The sequence below is a fragment of the Gobius niger genome (genome assembly GCF_951799975.1).
Source record: "Gobius niger genome assembly, chromosome: 11".
Lineage (NCBI taxonomy): Eukaryota > Metazoa > Chordata > Actinopteri > Gobiiformes > Gobiidae > Gobius > Gobius niger.
This window is the reverse complement of record NC_136862.1, coordinates 15,520,335-15,540,086: the sequence shown is the minus strand read 5'-3', so window position 1 is coordinate 15,540,086 and position 19,752 is coordinate 15,520,335. Positions and strand designations below refer to the sequence as shown.

The 19,752-nt window shown below is 40.0% G+C and overlaps 1 protein-coding gene across 2 annotated transcripts in view; it reads left to right on the top strand.

Moving 5' to 3' along the window:
* Positions 1–19,752, top strand: part of LOC306970243 (seizure protein 6 homolog) — an 84,643-nt gene that overhangs the window by 50,739 nt on the left and 14,152 nt on the right. For both annotated transcript variants that reach the window (XM_079566131.1, XM_079566130.1), the window contains exons 4-9: positions 5,768–5,960; positions 13,813–13,998; positions 14,842–15,010; positions 16,216–16,382; positions 16,585–16,779; positions 18,125–18,263. In XM_079566131.1, the coding sequence (XP_079422257.1) occupies positions 5,768–5,960; positions 13,813–13,998; positions 14,842–15,010; positions 16,216–16,382; positions 16,585–16,779; positions 18,125–18,263 (1,049 nt within the window). The remainder of the gene's footprint in view (positions 1–5,767; positions 5,961–13,812; positions 13,999–14,841; positions 15,011–16,215; positions 16,383–16,584; positions 16,780–18,124; positions 18,264–19,752) is intronic.

Below are 19,752 nucleotides of genomic sequence, written 5' to 3'. Positions count from 1 at the left end.
ATGGCATGTCTGTATGATTAACCTCTTAACCTCTACCTGAAACGAGCACATTTTCCCCAATTTGGCTTTACCCGAATCTAAAAGCTTCTTGGAAAAAAGCGTCAAAATAGCATCGAAAAAGAGGATGAAAACGCAGCAAAAATGTGACAAAAAAAGCGACATTTACAAAATAAAAAAGTGACAAACGTGCAACATGAAAGTGACGAAAAAATGACAAAAAAGCAATGACAAAAAGCCACAAAAAGTGACAACAAACAACAAGAAAAGAGCAAAAAAAAGTGACAAAAACACAACAAAAAAGCGACATATTAACAGCCGGAAAAAAAATTATAAAAACGTTTCAACAATGTGACAAAAAGTTACAATCAGTTTTCTACCAAATGAGTTATTACACTGTTGCTCTCTAGTCGAGAAGTTTTTCAATTTGGGTAGAGCCGAACTAGAGACAATGCGCTCGGTTAAGGTGGGGGGTATGAGGTTAAAAGCAAAAGATAATTTTCTGTGTAAAACTCCCCTTAAATGTATAGCCCTTATGCTTCATTCTGCCATCCATAAAGCACTACATCCTTCAGGCCCACAGTAGCCGACAGACCACTAAAGAGAATCAGTGAAGGAAATGGGATAAATGAATGAATTGTGTATCGCCTGTGTTTTGGGCCCATTCAGGCCTGTGCCGTGTAAAGTAGCACAGAGCGATATGTTTCTGAGAGACTGGGGCTGTGGCTGAATAATGGAGGCCACGGCGGCTCTGTGCCTTTAATCAACTGGAGATGAGGCAGAGGGAAGCCTTCATCACGCCGTGCCCTGGGGGAGTGAGGCGGGACATAAAGAAGGCCAGTTTGATCTTGATGAGCTTTTTAGGGTGTCAGGGCTTTGCTGAAATGAGTTTTGGTGGGGCCCAGCCATCCCATGAGGAATGCTTTCAGGTGACACTAATTGCTCCTCCTCCGCCCTGCGAGCTGTCACCGAGGAGAAGGCTGTCTGGAGCGCGGCTTTCTCTGCTCCTCTTTCAGTGTCACCGCAGGGACAGCGCAGTAAATATGCACGCGCGGAAATATGAGCGGTAATCAGCAATGCATGAATTTAAATCTATGCAAAACTGCGCGGGGCAACAAATAAACGGGAGTGTCAAGGGCTGGGCGCCGCTTCAAAAATGTAAAGTTGATTTATCCGGAAGTGAGAGTCTCCAGTAATAAAAATATTTCAAACTCGAAAAGTCATTAACTCTCCGAGGCGGTATCTGGCATCAAAACGGCTCCCTTACTATTAAACTTTGAGAGGAATACACCAACTCCCAGATGGCTCAAAAAAACTCAACTTTACCTGCTAACAACCCCGGACTCCGGTATCACCTCAGGAAGTTGTTTTCCTTTAATGCACAGCAGACAAAATAAGTCACTTGAGAAGAAGTGTAGGGCATGTAACCATAGGGAATTGGAAAATGTACTGTTAGCTCGCTCCTTTATTTGTCTTCATGTGTTTAAGGCAGACATTTAAAAGTAAAGTCGCATTAACATCTTGGCCTTTCCTTTCAGCGCATTACCATCATTGATCTGTACAGTCATTCTCACATTGTGTTTGCTTTTTTATGGACCATATCATGCATTCTCATCTAGTCTCTCCGTGGTCCTATGATTTTATTTCCCTTTTGTTTCAACATCATCAGTCTAGATTAGTTTAAATGAGTCACTTTCAGAATAAACCTATTTAGATTATTTTTCTTTTTTTTACTAGTTTTTGTTTGGTCAAGATTATTCTTCTCCACAAAAAAAAAAAAAATGATTTAAAAAAAAGCAACAAAAAAAGCTACACAAATGTAATTAAAGAAATTACAAAAATGACAAAAAATAAATAAAACGGCAACAAAAAAGTTACAAAAATGAAATTAAAGAAATTTTAATATTTAAAAAAGTTATGAAAATGCAATACATTTCCCCCCCAAAAAAGCCACAAAACGTGACAAAAAAAGCAACAAAAATGTTACAAAAATGTGACAAAAAAGGACGAAAAATACGTCATAATTGTGGCGACAGCCCAGAAACAACAACACAAGGAAAAAGCTTGGACCAATTTCATAGGTCTTAGCTTTCAAATGAGGCATTCCACTGGCTTTTATAAGCTCTTCAGGCGAGAAGAAATTACATTTGGGTAAAGCTGGGCTGGAGAAAAATGCGCTCGGTTAAGGTGGGGGTTAAGAGGTTAACAATGCAAAATTCTCAATTTAACTTTAAAGGCACTAGATGCAAGTTGGTCATTTTATACTCACTGCTGCCACCTCAGGTCTTATGCGTAACTGCAGCTTCTATATTAAGCTCGTGCATAACGGCACATCGGACCCGAATGAACACCTTTTTGAGTGACAGTGCAGGATTTTAGAGGCAGTTGTGATAAATAGGTCTGGGCTCATTCTACACCTTAGGACAAGGCGGGAACATGTAGGGGGAGGAAAATACATAATTTTGAACTCAGTATAGTCCCTTTCACTAAATAGATTCTTGTCATTTTAAAACAATATTAAACATATTTCACTGCTCAAACATTGCAGAGCAGAAAAATGTGTTCATACTGAGGGAGTAATGGCCCCTGTTAAACGCGGCAATAACCAGAATGAGGAAGGATTTCGTTTAACTGTGGGTTTTAAGCCCATTCTCATCAGCACACTGCTTTCGCTGATTGGTGTTGAACCATTGTTTTATGTTTGGCAATGTTGGCTGTTTTATAATGAAGGTGAATGTTCAATTGAGATAGCTTTTTCGCATAATGAGCCCTGGAGAACTTGTATTTGTATGGATTTATCAGGAGGACGCACAAAACACCAACTGGACAAGGAGCTTATGGAGAAACACAAGTCTTTTGCAGGAGGTGCATCTCCATTGTACGGGGCCTGCAGGTTTTATCATAGACTGATGACACTGCAGCTTCCAGTCCAATAGAGGCTGATTTATTGGCCCCAACGGCAGGGTCATTTAATTTCCATGTATAGCTGGATCATTTTGATTATATACTGCTCATTTGTGCATCAGCAGTGGCCTCGCGAGCTGCAAAAGTGAACAGCAAAGCACTGCCAGATGTTGGTAGTCGTAAATTATCAGTGAGAGACAGCCGACCTGCGCTGTATACAAGTGAACGGAGATTCCGCGCTGCGAGCTAATTTGATGACACATTTCTTTTACATCAATAGGAAAATGATCAGTTTTCATTAAAATGTTCTCCTTATCGCAGCACTGATTATCTGCTATGTGAGACCTGCTGTCAGATAGCAAAGGTGACTGAAGTCCCAGATTAAAAGCCACGCCAGGCTGCTTTCTGCTTAGATGTGATAAGAACAGCTTCTCCACCACGTGCTGTTCACTGGTTCAGTCCCTCACTTGCAGCACAGAGGTGGCTTCCCGCTCCACAAAGGTCACACTGGAAATGTAGAGATTAAAGCTTCAGAGCTGAAAATATCAATTGGAGAGAACGTTTTGTACTCAGTGTGACTTGTGAAACATCAGTTGTACTTTGGCTTCTGGGAGGGTCTTTTCATTATAATGGTTTGACTGAAGCGGCAGTGGTTACAGCTGAGAGGCCGACCTCCACCATGTAGCCTAGTTTTGGAGTTGTAACATTGTATATATAAGGATTGTTTATTTTAACGCAGAAACTGGCAGATTCAACATTTTCAATTCTATCACAAAATGGAAATACGAAATTGCAGATGGTTTACTGTGATAATGTTGTGCTTGGTCAGCCAAATCCACTGTCACAAAAGTGTCTTCCGCAGCAGAGGTTACAATAGACCTGCTGTCATTGCAGTGTGTGTGTATGTGCCCTCTCACAGGCACATGTGTGCGGGTCTCCAGGGTCTTTAATATGTTATGAGTGCATGTCCACACTCCCTCTAGACGTGACTTCCTCGTAGGAATGACTGCACTACCCAAATGATTACACTGGAAGGTTAAGAGTTGTTTCAAGGTTTAGGTTACACAGCATTGTCATTATAGCAGATTGGTGTAATGCCCCTTAAAAAAATGGAAGTCTTATACAAGTGAAGAGTGTGAGGAGAAGTGTGAGCGAGGTCCCTCTGGGCTTTTGACTGCAGTGCTGCTGAAGATAAGGTAGTCTGATGTCTCCTGACATGGCCAATGATTCATAATTGAGGCAGGACAGCTGTTGCTGCTGCACTGACAGGTCCCAGGGCAGTGACAGATGATAGGGCCCTCTGGGGCAGCACTGTATATCAGTCCAAATGTTCCCCGTCCACTGTGTCTGCTCACCTGCCCTGTGTAATCCCATCTGATAATCAAGTCATTCGTGGCTGCACTGCATAGGATTCTATTTCATTAAAATCCATGCACGGGTGGCAGGTAGGTATAAGATATTGCACAAAACGAACAAAGAGAAGAATATTATTAATGGCCAAAGTGATATTATTATATTTGCTTGTAAATTGGATAATGACAAAAATGTACATTAAAAGTACATACGGTACAAATACTGTATGTATGTTAGTGTTTGTAATTGTTCTTGTCCTTGAAGCTTGAAGCTTGAAGTGACTATCCCTTTGCCTATTCTTCAGTGTCACTATATGTTATCATTTCATGTACAATTATGTGAAGGTGTCTGAATAATGGCCCATTTATTTTCAATGATCTTCTATTGTGTGTTGTTGATGGAAAAGCTTCAAAGGCGTGTCACATGTAATTCTGCTTGGGATAAAAATCCAATCAGTCAATCCGAGAGCTGACCCTTCACATGAGCGGGACAGAGTCACCTCTAAGCTGAGGCGCTGTCCATTACCCCCTGTGCACTCAGCGTCAGCTCCCTTCAACTGAATGACAGCCTGTCAACGTGACCAAATTTATTCTGCTGCTGTTGCAATTGCACATTGTGCTCATCTCACCAAAGTCTCAGCTTTTCCAGGCTGCTGCACTAAAACTCCTGCTCACTTATTACCTCTGGGACCGGGGCCTGCGGGGGGCTCGCCTTTTTCTGCCTCATGGCATTGGCAGGCCTCGGCCCACTGCCTAAGACTGCATTAGCTTGCACAGTCGGTGTGCATCGCACTACAGGCTTCAAAAAGACCTGAAAGACTTTGTAGTGTGGAGTTGATTGTATTTCAGGATTTAGACAGAAAGAAATCATAATCATAAGGAAATACTTGTGAATAGCCATAAAATAATAAGTAATGAAAACTTTTCCTGTCTATTTTACTCATAACCATTACCTCTGGATGAACACAGTGCTTTTATGGCTCTGTGGGGGATGAATCAGATGTTGCTCTGAAATGTGTCAGTACTCCATTATCCAGACAGTTTAACTGCGCAGCGCTCTCCGGAGATCCTCACACCAGATTTCAGTACAGATGCTGCTCAAACCTGTTGAAGACATAAAACGCTGCTGTCAGAGGGGCTCCTGGGCACAAGGAGAGCACAAAGGCATTATAATTTATATGTTTGTACCAATAATGACAGCAAAAGCAAGTAAAACATTCATCTAATACAATTAATGTGTGGAGAAATTTTACATTTTACAATTTTATATAAAAAACACACATCAACATATCTGTTTCTGTGCACTATTAGGTTTTGATGAACATTTTGAAATATGAACGTAGGACCAATCATTGTAAGACTAACGATTGTGAGGAGCAGTGTACATGTTTGAAAGAAAGGAGAGTCTTTCCTTATTCAACGACAAGTGAGGAGAAATTAAAATAAAAAGGAACAGTCAAGGATGATCATTTCAGTATAACTCTTTGTTTGACCCTGTCCTTGTGTATTTCCAGGTTGTGAATGTGAGTGTTGTGGACGGCGACCTGGTGACTGTAGAGGACACAGGTGGCAGAGAACCCTCGCTTCTGGCCAATGAATCAGGGCTGATGCAGGGCCTTGTACTGCGCAGCTGGAGCAACCAAATTTCAATCCGCTTTCGGACCGACCAACAGGCAAACCCTGGTTTCCTCCGTCTGCGTTACCAAGGTGAGACCAGAAGAAAGCTGTAAGCATTTTAATTTAGGGCAACACCCACTCTGTTATTAAACACACATCACAGTTTGATAGACATTGTATATTTGCCTCTTTCAATCTGGAAGGCCGGGCTCATCAAGCATCGTAATTGTTTTAGTGTGCTTTTATTCAAAGGCGACTATCTTAATAGGTGCTGGGGATGAAATTAATTAAGCAAGTGTCAGTCAATTAAATGTGTGAACAAGGAAACCAAGAAAAGGACGAACAGATTCTTTTATAGTAGAATTTGCGATGCATATAAGCTATTATTTAATGGCAGAACTGTACTTGAATAGGTAGATAACTAATTACAATTGACACAATAAGAATATTTGGCTGAACTGACGATTTTTCATTAACAATAAAAGCCCTGCTTTTTGCCAATTCATTTGTAGTTCAGATGTAAATGCTTTGTTAATATAACTTGTTAATATGAAATGTGTATTTTCTGTATTTACTGTATTTTTGTCTGTATGTCTGTGGTTTTGTGTGTGTACTACTATACGGTATCACTTTATTTCACACTACCTTGATACATTGTAACTTACTAAATTTAGTACAATGTAATGTGCTCTGTAACAATCTGTTATAACTTGTACCTATATAGTAAGTACACAATGGAATAACATGTATTAGTACTTTGTAAGTACATAATGTAATAGGACACGAGACCCTTAGGGTTAGGGCTTATTACATTATGTACTTACAAACTACAAATACATATTATTTCATTGAGTATCTGACCCAACTTATTACCCATTGTTGCATAGCCCATTACATTGTACTAAATTTAGTAAGGTACAATGTATCAAGGGTAATGTAAAATAAAGTGTTGCCTACTATACTGTTATTGCTACAGAGAGACCGTAGATTAAATCTGTTGAGTGCTGATATTCCGGCTGCTCATGTGCTCGTAAACCGTAACCACAAAACAGAGCTGGGGACAGTTACTGCTTGTTATTGGTAAATATGACGACTGCTCATAAATTCCTCCTTCTCCACTGCCATGCATTTGACGCATGTGACATCGATCTTTCCACGTCCACCACAATGTCTGTATATCTTAGCAATCACACGAAGTGGCCACCGATTACATGCTCCTTCGATTTGAGCGGATGCTGGAAGCTGCTGGACAAAAATGTTCATTCCAGCACATTACTATGGCACTTTTCATCAGAAGCTGAAATGATAACGGGCGCATGAGCGCCGCCGCTGACGTTAGATAAATCAACCTGTGGTCACTGGGCTGAGTTTTGACAGTGCCGGGTCAGGACACAACGTACCACCACACGTTCACTCACACACACATGGAGACAAATAGACCATTTATATTGCACTGTTATTTAATGTCTCTTCAGAGCTTGGGATACAGAAAGATAGGAAGAGAGCACATTGTAGGGGCCATTCTATTTGCAGACACAGTAAAAGTCAGCACTATTAAATCAACCCTGTAACATAATAAGCAGACTTTTTAAAGTGTTTGTGTCACCTTCATTGCCAGAGAAAATACATTTGTTCAATTCAGTCCAGTTAGCTTTATTGTCTATACTATGTAAAGAACATAGGGAATCAAACTGAACATATGTACACAATAGGGTGCAGGAAGTAAAGGGAGAGTTGACTATTTTTGTCTTTGTATACACTTTTGAAACAGATCTCTAAAAAATGGAGAAAGATGTAGTAATGTTTATTTATGTATGTCATCTTTTGTGGATGAAAAATATAATACTATTAACTGTAATGCTATGAGAATATTGCCCGCATGAAGCCTTCAATACAGCTTTTGACCAAATACTGCATTTTGTGTGTGTAGAATTGGATATGCTTTCTCCTACATCTCATTTAGTCCGGTGAGAGGAAGGTGTACACTCAGCAGAGTTTCCAAAGGCATCTCGCAGACTGAGAGATGTTTTAATTTGTCAATTCATCTCCCGGTAAGCTGTGGATCACCTTGTCCCGTATAATGGCCTGTGAGAAATGTGATTGGACAAGCGTGGAGAAGGAGTAATTAATATCTGCTCCTGTGTTGACTGATGGACACCTCCTTCTACTGCAGAATACTGAGTTTGTCCTGCTTGTGGCTAAAAACGGAAAAAGGGAAAAAGTTTATATCGTCGATAAGAAAAAAAAGAAAAGAAAAAAAAACTATGCTAATATAAAGATTTATAGGTTTGTCACTTTTAGAGAGGTTTGTCAGTTATGTGTTTTTTGAGCTGCAAAAACTGAAAAACAAGACTCAGATGTGGACACTCAAGGAGACACATACTGTAATGCTATCACCTTTAAAAACAAAACAAAATCAAACCCTCTTAACCATGTTATAATATTTGTCCTTGTTTGAGCATTTCTTCTTCTACTGCTGATATTCTCCGATCTGTACTTTCTGAAAACTGTCCTCCATGTCTTTAAAAAGCCATAATCCAACATCACATCGGTTCTGTGCTCACAGTGTGTTCGTCATGGTCCCATTAGCAGGAAGTTTGTTTTCACCATGCCATTGCCACTCCTGCCTACAGAGGGAGCTCCAGGTAAATCCTGAGCAGCCCTGACATCGGATAAGACACTTACATAGACATAATTTCAATTGGTAAAACGTAAATTATCAATACTGAGGTACTCAAAAGAATAGTTTAAGCCTCAATTACCGGTCAAAAGTTTGGAAACACTTTTTATGTATTGATTTTACTGTTGTATCAAAACTATTAACATTGTAGATTCCCACTGAAGGTATTAATTTATGAATGAACACATATTTGGAATTATGTTTTCAAATTCTTTAAAATAGCTACCTTTTACTTTGATTACTGCTTTGACATTTTCTCTATGGGTTTCACATTGAAACCATTTCAGGAAACGACCTTATGAAGCTCATTGAGAAAATGCCAAGAGTAAAGGTTGGGAATTTTGAAGAATATAAAATATAAAACATATTTTGAGTTATTTCACAATTTTTCTTACATAATCCCACATGTTCGTTCATAGTTTAATGACTTCATTGAGATTCACACAGTGTAAACAGTATTGGAAATAAAGAAAAAAACAAAACATAAAAAATGTCTCTCAAACATTTGACTGGAACTGAATGTATATTGTAATAGTAATATATTGTAATGCAAAAGTCACAGTAGGTACATGTACTTTCACGTAATTGCATTTTTTTGGTAACCATGTTAATGAGCAAATATTGATCCTCTCTGACCTTACAACTTCTTTTGAAAATGAGACATGAATTAGTCCTTTCATATTCGCAGTAAAAATCATAAATCAGTGGGTATTATTGATTCTGCTGGAGCTAATCAGAGCATTGACAAGTGAAGAGGCCAGAGACCTTTACACCTGGCACTAATCCACCGCCCGACCCCACTCCTCCACTGTATTGATGGGAAGCTCTCGTCCAAAGTTATTTCTTCTTAATGGGCTTCATTGAGTAAATGACCATTAAAATTGAGTTTTTAACCCAGCCACATAAATACCAATAGAGCATATCATGGCAGGTCTGTGCTGGGGCTGGTACAAGTGAATCGTTTCCCTGATACAACTCTATTGATCACTGGGGAGAAGGAGTGCTGTGGTGCTGAGCCAGCGCTGGAACTACGCAAGTGTATTTAGACACGATCAATGGGACACAGAAATCGCCCGCTTTATCTGTGTAAACTTTTGTCTAAAATGGTCGTTGGGTTGCAGTAGGTTAATAACGTTGACTTCCACACTTCATCTAATGTGCCCTTCTGAAAAGACATTATCAGCTAATGAAGAGCGGTACTTCCTAATTCACAGGCTCAGAAAGTGTGTACACAGCCCTATGCTAGCCATCGGTCTGTTTGCTTTCCTTAAACGATTTCCAAAAGTTTATCTTTTGATAAGCAAATTCAACAAGAGATTGCTGAGTCTTAACCAGCTCCAACTAGAAGTTAACTATTTCAAAATATAAAAACATCCAACCTTTTATACCATTTATTCCAAATGTTCCTTAACTTTTAACTTTATTATGAGCAGCTGGACTTAACCACACATAATTTTCTAAAATACTAAGTTTTTGCCAGATTGTGGTTGTGTTCAATATTAGCAGTCACTACGTTCCCCCTGAAGTAAAGATTCTCTACATCTGTCCAATGATTTTACCCTTTTATCTCTACAAACACTTCTTTTCCCCTTAGATTCCATGTTTTTTTCTTTTCTGACGTTACCTCACCGGTGTAACTGTTTCACCCTCTTGACAAGAAACCCATACGTAAAAAAACATAAGCTCTCTGTCTGTTTGCCCTGGCCCTGCCGTGCTATCCACTAATCTTCTCTGCCTCCTCCGTGAGTCTATTATTTGTAATAGCAAAACAATCAGACTTTATGGCCCAGCACCACATCTAACGGAATGGAGGCGCCACCTAATTTAATACTTCAGGAATTGGCTGCACATTTTCGCCTCTGGCTTTCCCGCCGCATGCTCAATAGGGATGTAAATGCTGCTATGATAATGGCAATAACTAGGTTCATTGGAGCCAGAGATAAACTACGAATTGAATGGCCGACCCAGGGGCAGTGTACCTGTTCCCCTTGGCTCTCGGATTTACGACCAAAGACGGGACTGTTTCATTATGGAAGGAGGCAGTGGCCGTGTAACAGAAAAAGCTTGAGTTTGAAGATTAAAACATGCTGGATGAGGGCAGTTTACAAGCCTCTATGGGGAAAGTGTGTGTCTAGAGAGTTCTGTGGGTTCAAGTGCGGAGTCTGATGGAATGGCCCTTTTAATCGCCCATTCTGCCTTTATGCAATTTCCAAAGACATTCATAAACTGTTTCTTTTAATCTAAAATTGATATACAGCATGGCACATGACAGTTCTTCTATTACAGCCAGCTGCTGCATGCCCATCTCTTAAAAAATTCATACTGATTATATAAATGCCAATATTTTTCTCTGTCTGGGGTTATATTATTACAGTGACTATTGCCATTCGCATGAAATGAAACAAAGTAAAATACTGCGTAGGGAAAGAAAAAGCACCTTGTCTGGATTTAAGATTAGACAAGATAAATTGCCTATAAAGCCCCATGGTATTGCGAGTCTTTGGTGATAAATACTGGCGTGATATTGCAGTGACAATAAATGATTACTGTACAAAGCCTATAAAACCCTCTAAAGAGTTGTTTTGTCATGACACTGGTATGGCATGCTATTTTCTCACACGTCATTGTTTTATACACCAAGAAGTTTCACAATACATTCTGAAGGGAAAAATAAACCTGTAATAACGTTCATACATCTCCATCCACGCATCAAAAATCTCACAACTCACTTCTGTAAACCCCAAACAACCTAAACCACATTAGCATAAGTAGATTAAGGTGTTTACACTACGTGGCCTGTGGCTGATTATTATCATAATTGCTTTAAAGGCAGCAAACATAAATTCTATAAAGGCAGGCTTCCAGTGTGGCCTTTCTCTGTTGTTTTCTAATTACATCAGCTCTCATTCGGTCTTTCTGCAAAGCCATCCATTAGGCTCAAACATAATGTCGAGTACGCAGTCATAGTGAAGTTACAGCTTTTGAAAAGGTTCTCTGCTCTTGCTGCATTTTCTAAACAACAGTCCAATTACGGCACTTTTGTTGCTCACGCATTTCCCCAAGTTTAAAAGTTTGATCATTAAAGCGTCCACAGTAATGAGGTAGAACAGTGTGGTTATTAGACAGGAAAAGAAGGTTGTTTAATCGCTTCCATTACAGACTTGGTTTGCCTAATCCATTATCCGCGAGAACTCAGCATCGCCCCGACACCATTTGTTTAAAAACACACAACGAAATGAGCGCGCCCGCATTGATCTTTCCCCCATTGCAATGTGCTCAGTTTGACAAGCGCCTCAGTGCTAGTTCCTCTTCCAGTTATCACATTACACACTCATTACGATGCTCTAGTGATCGGCCGCATTTTCATTTGTCATGGCTGCGCAGACCAGACACAGAAGAGCTTTATACTGCTGTTAATTACCTCTGCACCACAAACATGTCATTGTACATTTGCATACTGTATGTACCACTACTTTGTAATCAATTAAGAGGGGGATCGTTTAAAGCAACATTTGGAGAGTTTAGATAATAGCGACTGTGAGATGTGGCAGCAGCATATTTTTATGATGGTTTGCTGAAAAATGACAGGAAATGCCTTTTCAGGTTTATGCATGCTCTTGGTCTGTGATTAGATAACACTGCAACCTGTTATTTTCAGATTGTACTAGAGTTTTTTTTTTTTTTAAGCAAAGGCAGAGCAGTGGCTCAGTGGTTAGAGCATTCATCCACAACTCCGTCTTGTGCAAGCTGCCGTGTCAAGACACTTAAAGGCCCTATACCAGATTTTTTTTTTATTTTTTTATTACAAACAATGAAAGAGGAAGCCACTACATTCATAAGTGAGTGTTGGCCCAAACTGAATCCTAACTTGTCTAACATTGGATGAGTTTATAGGCACATTCCACAACTTGCAATGGTCAACTTGCAGGGTTATTGTCAAAGAAATGCTCAAAAACTAGCCTGAGAGTTCAAGAAATTGATACAATTGCTTCATAAGAGAGAGTGTTTTTTCCCACACATGTTTGAGTTTACAATATCCTAAAGGTGGACAAAACAGAACTTGTTTCCACCACTAGAAAAAACAGGTATTCCTTTAAAGGAAAAGGCCACTGTTTTTACATACTGAGATATGTTCTTACCTTTGCTTAGACAAGTCTGGTCTTTACGCTTGAGCTCAGTCACGCCAAAACATCAAAGTTCGACTTAACTGCGTGTACGTCGAAGTGCTCCTAAGGTGTTATTACGCCTTACAATATAGTACCCCTTTTTATCCGCCTAGAAAATTGACACGTTTACTTTTGTGTGACTATATCACACAGATTGTGTATATCTATGTATATCTATGTATATAGATCGTGTATATCTATAGATCGTGTACTCACGTAACCGTATTTAAATAGGGAAAACGTGGAAGAGCTTGGTCGCTTCTAACTTCACCCCCGTTTGGCCCCATAGAGGAGAGGAGCAGAGGCTAAATGCTAACAACATGTTTGGTGTTTTTGCGTGACTGAGCACACTTGTAAAGACCAGACAGTTACGCATGAACTCGTCTAAGGTAAAAACAAAGCTCAGTATGCAAAATCAGTGGCCTATTCCTGTAATACACTTGGTGTGTGATGGCGCTGAATGGCAGCCGTGCTAGCGTCAGTTTTCCCCAGGGCAGCCGCGGCTTCATGCGTGTAGCCTGCCACCACCGAGAATGGAGAGTTTGGGAAAAATCAATCAAATATATTGTTTGACATGCTTTGTGACTTTAGTGTGTGAAAGTGCTATACAAAAAAAAACCTTGTCCTCCTTCCCCTAATTAACTTTCTCTATCTCTCTGTGATGCTATGAGGGACTGGACTGAAACCAAAGAGCATAAGTTGAGTCAGTGTTGCAATTAAGCAGGAATGTTCAGTGTCTGTATCTTTATTCATCCATCTACTAATAACTCGTCTTCTTTTGCAACCACATTTTTCTTCCTACTTATCTGAAGAACCACATTTATCTTTTTGGACATCATCATTGTGACTACGCTCAACTTCCAATACGACCAGGGGCATTTTTGGTATATACTGATAACCCCCATGCCCTCCCCCAACCTCAGGGAATTGTCCAATCTTGGCGGGAAAATTAGACAATATTTGAACTGTTCACTGGTATCTCTCCCCATTTATCATACACTGAAATAGGTCTGGCTCGTGACTTCATCCTGTTTCCTCGCATGTAATGCTGTGCTGACATAATAAATTGTATCGCGTCTTTTTGTTCTCTCTGCAGCCTTTGTGTTGAGCTGCGCGTTCCCCAAAGAGCCCACTGGAGGGGAGGTTTCTGTGACCCACCTTCATCCTGGCGGAGAAGCTTTCTTCAGCTGTTTCACTGGCTACAAGTTACAGGGACCTCAAATGCTGACATGTCGCAACGCAACCACGCCGTACTGGAGCGGGAGGGAGCCGCGATGCCTAGGTACGTCCCATTGTTTGCACAGGGCACTATTTCTATTCATAAAGCTTTGTCTTTTCCAGGAACGAAGGTAGAAAATGACAAATCACCTGCAGGCTCGGCTATAACAATAAAAAAAAGTGATGATTTTAATTAAATGTTTAATTGTTTGTCTTTCTGTTACCTAGGGGTTAATTGGAAGTTTTTTTCTTGTTTTTTTTTACCAATGTGTAATTTTTATTTTAGTGCTAAATTTACATTTGCTCTGAGGCAAAGGGCAGACCTCTAACATCAAGTAATTTACTCGTGTCCATAAATGAATTCGTCGAACAGCACTCACCTCACGTTTTACAGCAGGAATACTGTATAAATGCAAAAGTAGTCTAGGTTTATTTTGTTTTATTTTTCTTCAGCTTTCCCCTGCTGTGTTGATTACTTGCACTCAGAGCAAATGAGTGTTTTTGCATGTGATAAGCAGCACGCATTTCTCTTCTATTATAGCCGGGGCACAATAGGACCATGGAATCTGACTGCTTTAATTGGCTCAAAACTGCATTACCCTCCTTTCCCTGCTGCTCAGTTCTCATCTGCCAGTTGCAGTGTGTATTTGTAGACTGATAGTGTACGCGCTGGTGTTCGGCACGATTCTTTTCAAGTCCATCACACGCAGTCCTATGCGCTTAAAGCCAGGTGAGCTGTACATAGTATAACCCGGCACAGTCCACTGGATATCGATGCAATCTGCGCTCAGACCGGGGACTTTCCTCTAAAACCTCTGCTCCACTTCGCGCCATTACTTTTCTCATTTTTAGCCCCCATGCCCTCCGACTGGTATGTCCTCACTCCCGCCTCTCTCTTCTGTGTCAGCGTCCTGCGGAGGCATGATAAAAAATGCCACCTATGGTCGCATCGTCTCGCCCGGTTTCCCTGGCAACTACAGCAACAACCTGACGTGCCACTGGGTCCTGGAAGCACCCGAGGGCCACCGGCTCCACGTCCACTTTGAGAAGGTGGCTCTGGCGGAGGATGATGACAGGTGATGCATTGGGCTGCGCTATATACAGTAGTGTACAGCATTTGGTACTATCAACTGCAATCGTAATATCCCTATTTGTTCAGTTGTTTTATATGAGGATAACTGTGTAGATTGTGTCTGTCATTCACATAAAACTAATAACGGAAAAACACTTCTTTTTACTCTTCCTTGATACATTGTACCTAGGGTTGGACTATACAGCAAAAACATATTACACATATTGATCGATCTCGATTTTCAATTTGTTTTTATTTTTTCATTATAAAAACAAACACATGTTGCTGATTCATGAACTTAGACTCATCTTTTATATAAACCTCAGCTCAAACAAAAACAAACTTTCCTCCAGTTTGATCTAACGCACATTGTCTCGTCCAAACTCCAAAACGAGGATCTGTTTCTGCCAAAGACATGGCTGTAAATCTGTCCCATGACGATTGTTGAGATTGACCAAAGTACCTAAGAAATAAGTACAATGTAATGTGCTCTGTAGCAATCTGTAATAATAACTTGCATATTACACTGAACTAAATTTGGAAGGAACCATGGGTGACGTAAAATGATAATTGTGGTTGGTCTTTTCCTAATTATTTTGGTCTTTTCCTAATGTAGGCCTGGTTACGCGGTTTAGGCCTTTTATGTTTGTTTAAGGAATCGGGTTCAGTCTACGTTTAGTCTTGGCCATTCATTTATTAATGTGGTACTTTATTTGAAATATTTTAGAACCACAGTGTCTGGCCGGGAAATCTGTAAAATGCTTGGGTAAATAATTGAACCGGCACATCCACTTTAGCATTTATTAAGTCTTCATTTAGTTGCAAGGTTAAACATAATAAAAACATCACATTTTTCAAGAGTCTCCAGCACAATATTCCCACATCTCAAATCAAACTGAAATATGTTCATCCAATATTAGGCCACATTCGGACATTTTTGTGAATAACAGTGTGTCTGGGGAATAGAGCTATAAATATCCATAACCTGTCTGATGAGTTTGAAAAGGCTCTTTATCACGACAGTGCTGGGTTACACAAAAGAACTCAAATTGCCACAGAGGACAGCAATACCATTACATTTTGAGCTCTGTGACCACTGATCCATAAAGTTATTAGATTTGCAAATGGAACAATGAGCAGCGCATATGAAACCTTGTAATGTCTTTACTTCCCCTTTAATCTGCCTGTCTGTGCAAATGTATATTGTAGGTTGCTGATTAAAAACGGCAACAACATCGACTCTCCCCCCATCTATGACTCCTACGAGGTGGAGTACTTGCCCAATGAAGGGATCCTCAGCACAGGACGTTACCTGTTTGTGGAGTTCACCACAGACGGGACCATCACCTCCACCGGGGCAGCTATCCGATATGAATGTACGTATATTCTGATAGTATAGTAAGTGTTAAAAGTGTGAGGATTGAAAAAGACCGAGGCAACACAAGGTTATCTGTGGAGCACAAAACCAAATAAACCAATAAACAAATACTTCTAAAAATGAGAAACAAATTGTATTGCATTTTGATGTGAGCCTGCAGTAACCCTCAACGATATCTGTTTTGTGTCACATTATGACAGCTTTTGCAAAAGGAATGTGCTACGAGCCTTTTGTGAAGTATGGAAACTTCAGCAGCTCTGACTCCTCGTATGGTGTGGGGGCTGTAGTTGAATTCTCCTGTGACCCTGGCTACACCCTTGAGCAAGGCTCTGTTGTGATTGAATGTGTGGACCCTGAGAACCCCCAGTGGAACGAGACTGAGCCAGCGTGCCGAGGTCAGTCAACATCTTAAGCAACTGTTCCATTCTGTTTAGCATCTTTGCCAAAATCTACCTCTCCTTAAGCTCCTATAAGACCCTGCTTTATGTCTGGAGTGAGAAAATCCTTTTCATTCAGATATAAAGCTAAACGTTCTGTTAAGTGTATCTTTTAAGCAGTATTACCCTGTCCTTGATAAATTTTGTGTTATTATTAACAATAGCGAGAGTGTGCTGGCAGGGCAGATTTTAGAAGTGCCTAAGATTAAAGCGAGCAAAGGTTGCCTGCAGATGAACTCGGAATATTGCGCACTCTAAGCACTGTACTAAATAGCCGTGTACCCTTCATGGCCTTTCCTTCCTCACTTCACATCTCCCAAGCACAACACCCTGACCTCTCTACCAGGCTTTGTTGGCAGCGTGGTCATCCTGCCACATAGTGAAAATTGAAAAGCTTTCTAGTAAAAATAGAAATGAGGAAATTAAATTTCTTTGCCCTTAGGGTCATGGTCGCCCAGAGGTTTAGTGCTAGCATGCAGTTTTACAAGGTTCTTATCAAGGAGCCTGCACACTGATGTTTATTATAAGTTTAAATGCTGTAAACTCAAATAAAATGTCACTTTCACTGCTGTATATGACGAGTTTTTACTAATGAAAAATACAGTCTCCATTTTATTGTCAAGTGTGGTATCAAAAGCTCTTTCTAAATGCATCCATGAAATATAATTTATTTGTATCAATTATGTTTAATTAAAAAAATAATTATAGACTAAATGTAGTACATCTGTTTCAATTTGTTACAAAGATGCTCAGTTAGTCTGAAAGTCAATTAACAAGGCAGGTGCTAAATAGTGAGTGCAAGCTGGAAAATAAAATATCGCTTTTTGTAGGCATGTTACACCAGATTTACTATTTGAAATGACTTGTGTAAAAGCAATAGAGCTCCAAACCTGATGTGTAAATGAGAGAATGCTGCTTCAGTCAAAAATGTGCAAATGACATGCTGCCAATCCACTTTTGCATGTGCCTCTTGTTTCGCACATGAGTAAACGCTTTGTAAATGAGCCCCTTAGTTATTTACAGTTTATTATAGAGGTGCAAGAAAATAAAATGTTTGTTTTAGCAATGAATTAGCCATAGAAGTAGCAAACCTCAAATGTACATTATTACAATATGAATATGAAGGATGGTAAATGTAGAAAAAGCATCCTATAGCTTCTCTGGTGTAGTCTGCAGTGCAACACACAGCGGTTTGTTCTGTTAAAAAAGAGAAATGCTATAAGGATGTTATTTTTGGTTCTAAAGAGTACTGCTGTCCAGATAATGGCTTTGAAACGCTCACGCTGTGTTATTTGTGTTGCAGCTGTGTGCAGTGGGGAGATCACAGACTCGGCTGGTGTTGTGCTGTCTCCTAATTGGCCCGAGGCCTATGACAAGGGGCAGGACTGCATCTGGGGCATTCACGTGGAAGAGGACAAGAGGATCATGCTCGACATCCAAGTGTAAGAGTGCAGCCAGGTGCAGGAGCAGGAGCCACTCACAGCGACCTTGAGATGTCAAACGCTTCAGCCCTCTGTACAACAGCACACGACAACACGCACAAGACAAACTGCGTCTGTGTTGTTAATTAGATTTTTTTCATTTCCACCACATTAAGGATTCTGCGTCGCTTCCAGCTCGCTCTCTGACCAGATTAGCCAGTAAGCCTCCTTGCTCCCACTTCCCTGGTGCGCTTCTTGGAGTTGGCTTTGAAATGAATACGCTCTGGCGGGGAGCTACTCTCAGCCACTTGTTCTGCCTTGGCCAACTGTAATTCAGCACACAGTCGACGCACACATGCAGATGTCATGGAGCATGTACATGCACCCGATCTCCTCTTCAGCCATCAATCTTCCCTGAACGCCACATCCATCATCACGCAGGCACATACACAGTCACAGCTGTTAAGCAAGCAGCTGGGGCCACTATGGAGCACTATCTGTGGAAATGACTACAGACCTTGTTTTTCTGGCATAAAATAACAATCTCCAGTTATATCCCATTTTTGCTGCGTATAACTGACTCACACTACGATTATTTCTATGAGCTTACATTCAATACAGCGAAAATACAAAATACAGCATAAGTAATTTGTTTTAGTGCCCCTAAGCATTCAGTGGTATGGGCTACGAAAGGTTAAAATTAAACCAGCGGGAATACAGCCTGGGGTCTCAGGGAAGAACATACTGAGCTCACAGAACTGTAGGCTATTGTTAGCTGTTGGATATAGTGGTTATTCCAATGTTTTTTCTTTAAGGAAACTGGTAAACAAGGTTATTGTATGGGTATGTTTTGATTAGCTGTATTATATTATTTCTACTCTCTACATCATACTTATTAAAACATGGCAGACTGCAAACATATATACGTATATATGTATACAAATGCTGTAAATGTAGGCAAATCTCTATTTAACTGTCCATTGAGGAGCTGACTCAGTTACGCTTTACTTTGTATTATCAGTAATTAATTTTAATGACAGCTACATATGTGTGAATTATTTATTCAAGACACTTGATTTGTTTCTTTTGCTCAATCTTTTTCAAATTACCATTAACTTTTCATTTACATCTTTTTTTGCCTTGTCCTTGTCAGAACATTTATTCTTTTACAATTAAGAATCTTCTATTGAACCAATCGCTGAACTTATGAGCTCCACTTTATAAAAGGACCAATTAAACCAAATAGTATTATTAGGCATCTGCTGTTCTAAATGGATTAAATGCTAATATTTATTGTAACAATAGGACAGCATGGGTAAGAGCATGAAAAGATTAAGAGTACTTAAGTTTAAAGGGGCATTATAGTGTTGGATTGAGGCTGATGATTAAAAATGGCAATAACCTAAATTAGCCTTAATGAGAGCACAGTTTAAAGACATTATCTGGGCTGAATAACTAAATTAAGTCGATCCATATGGGGCAAACAGACAGGCGTGTTAGACTGATCATC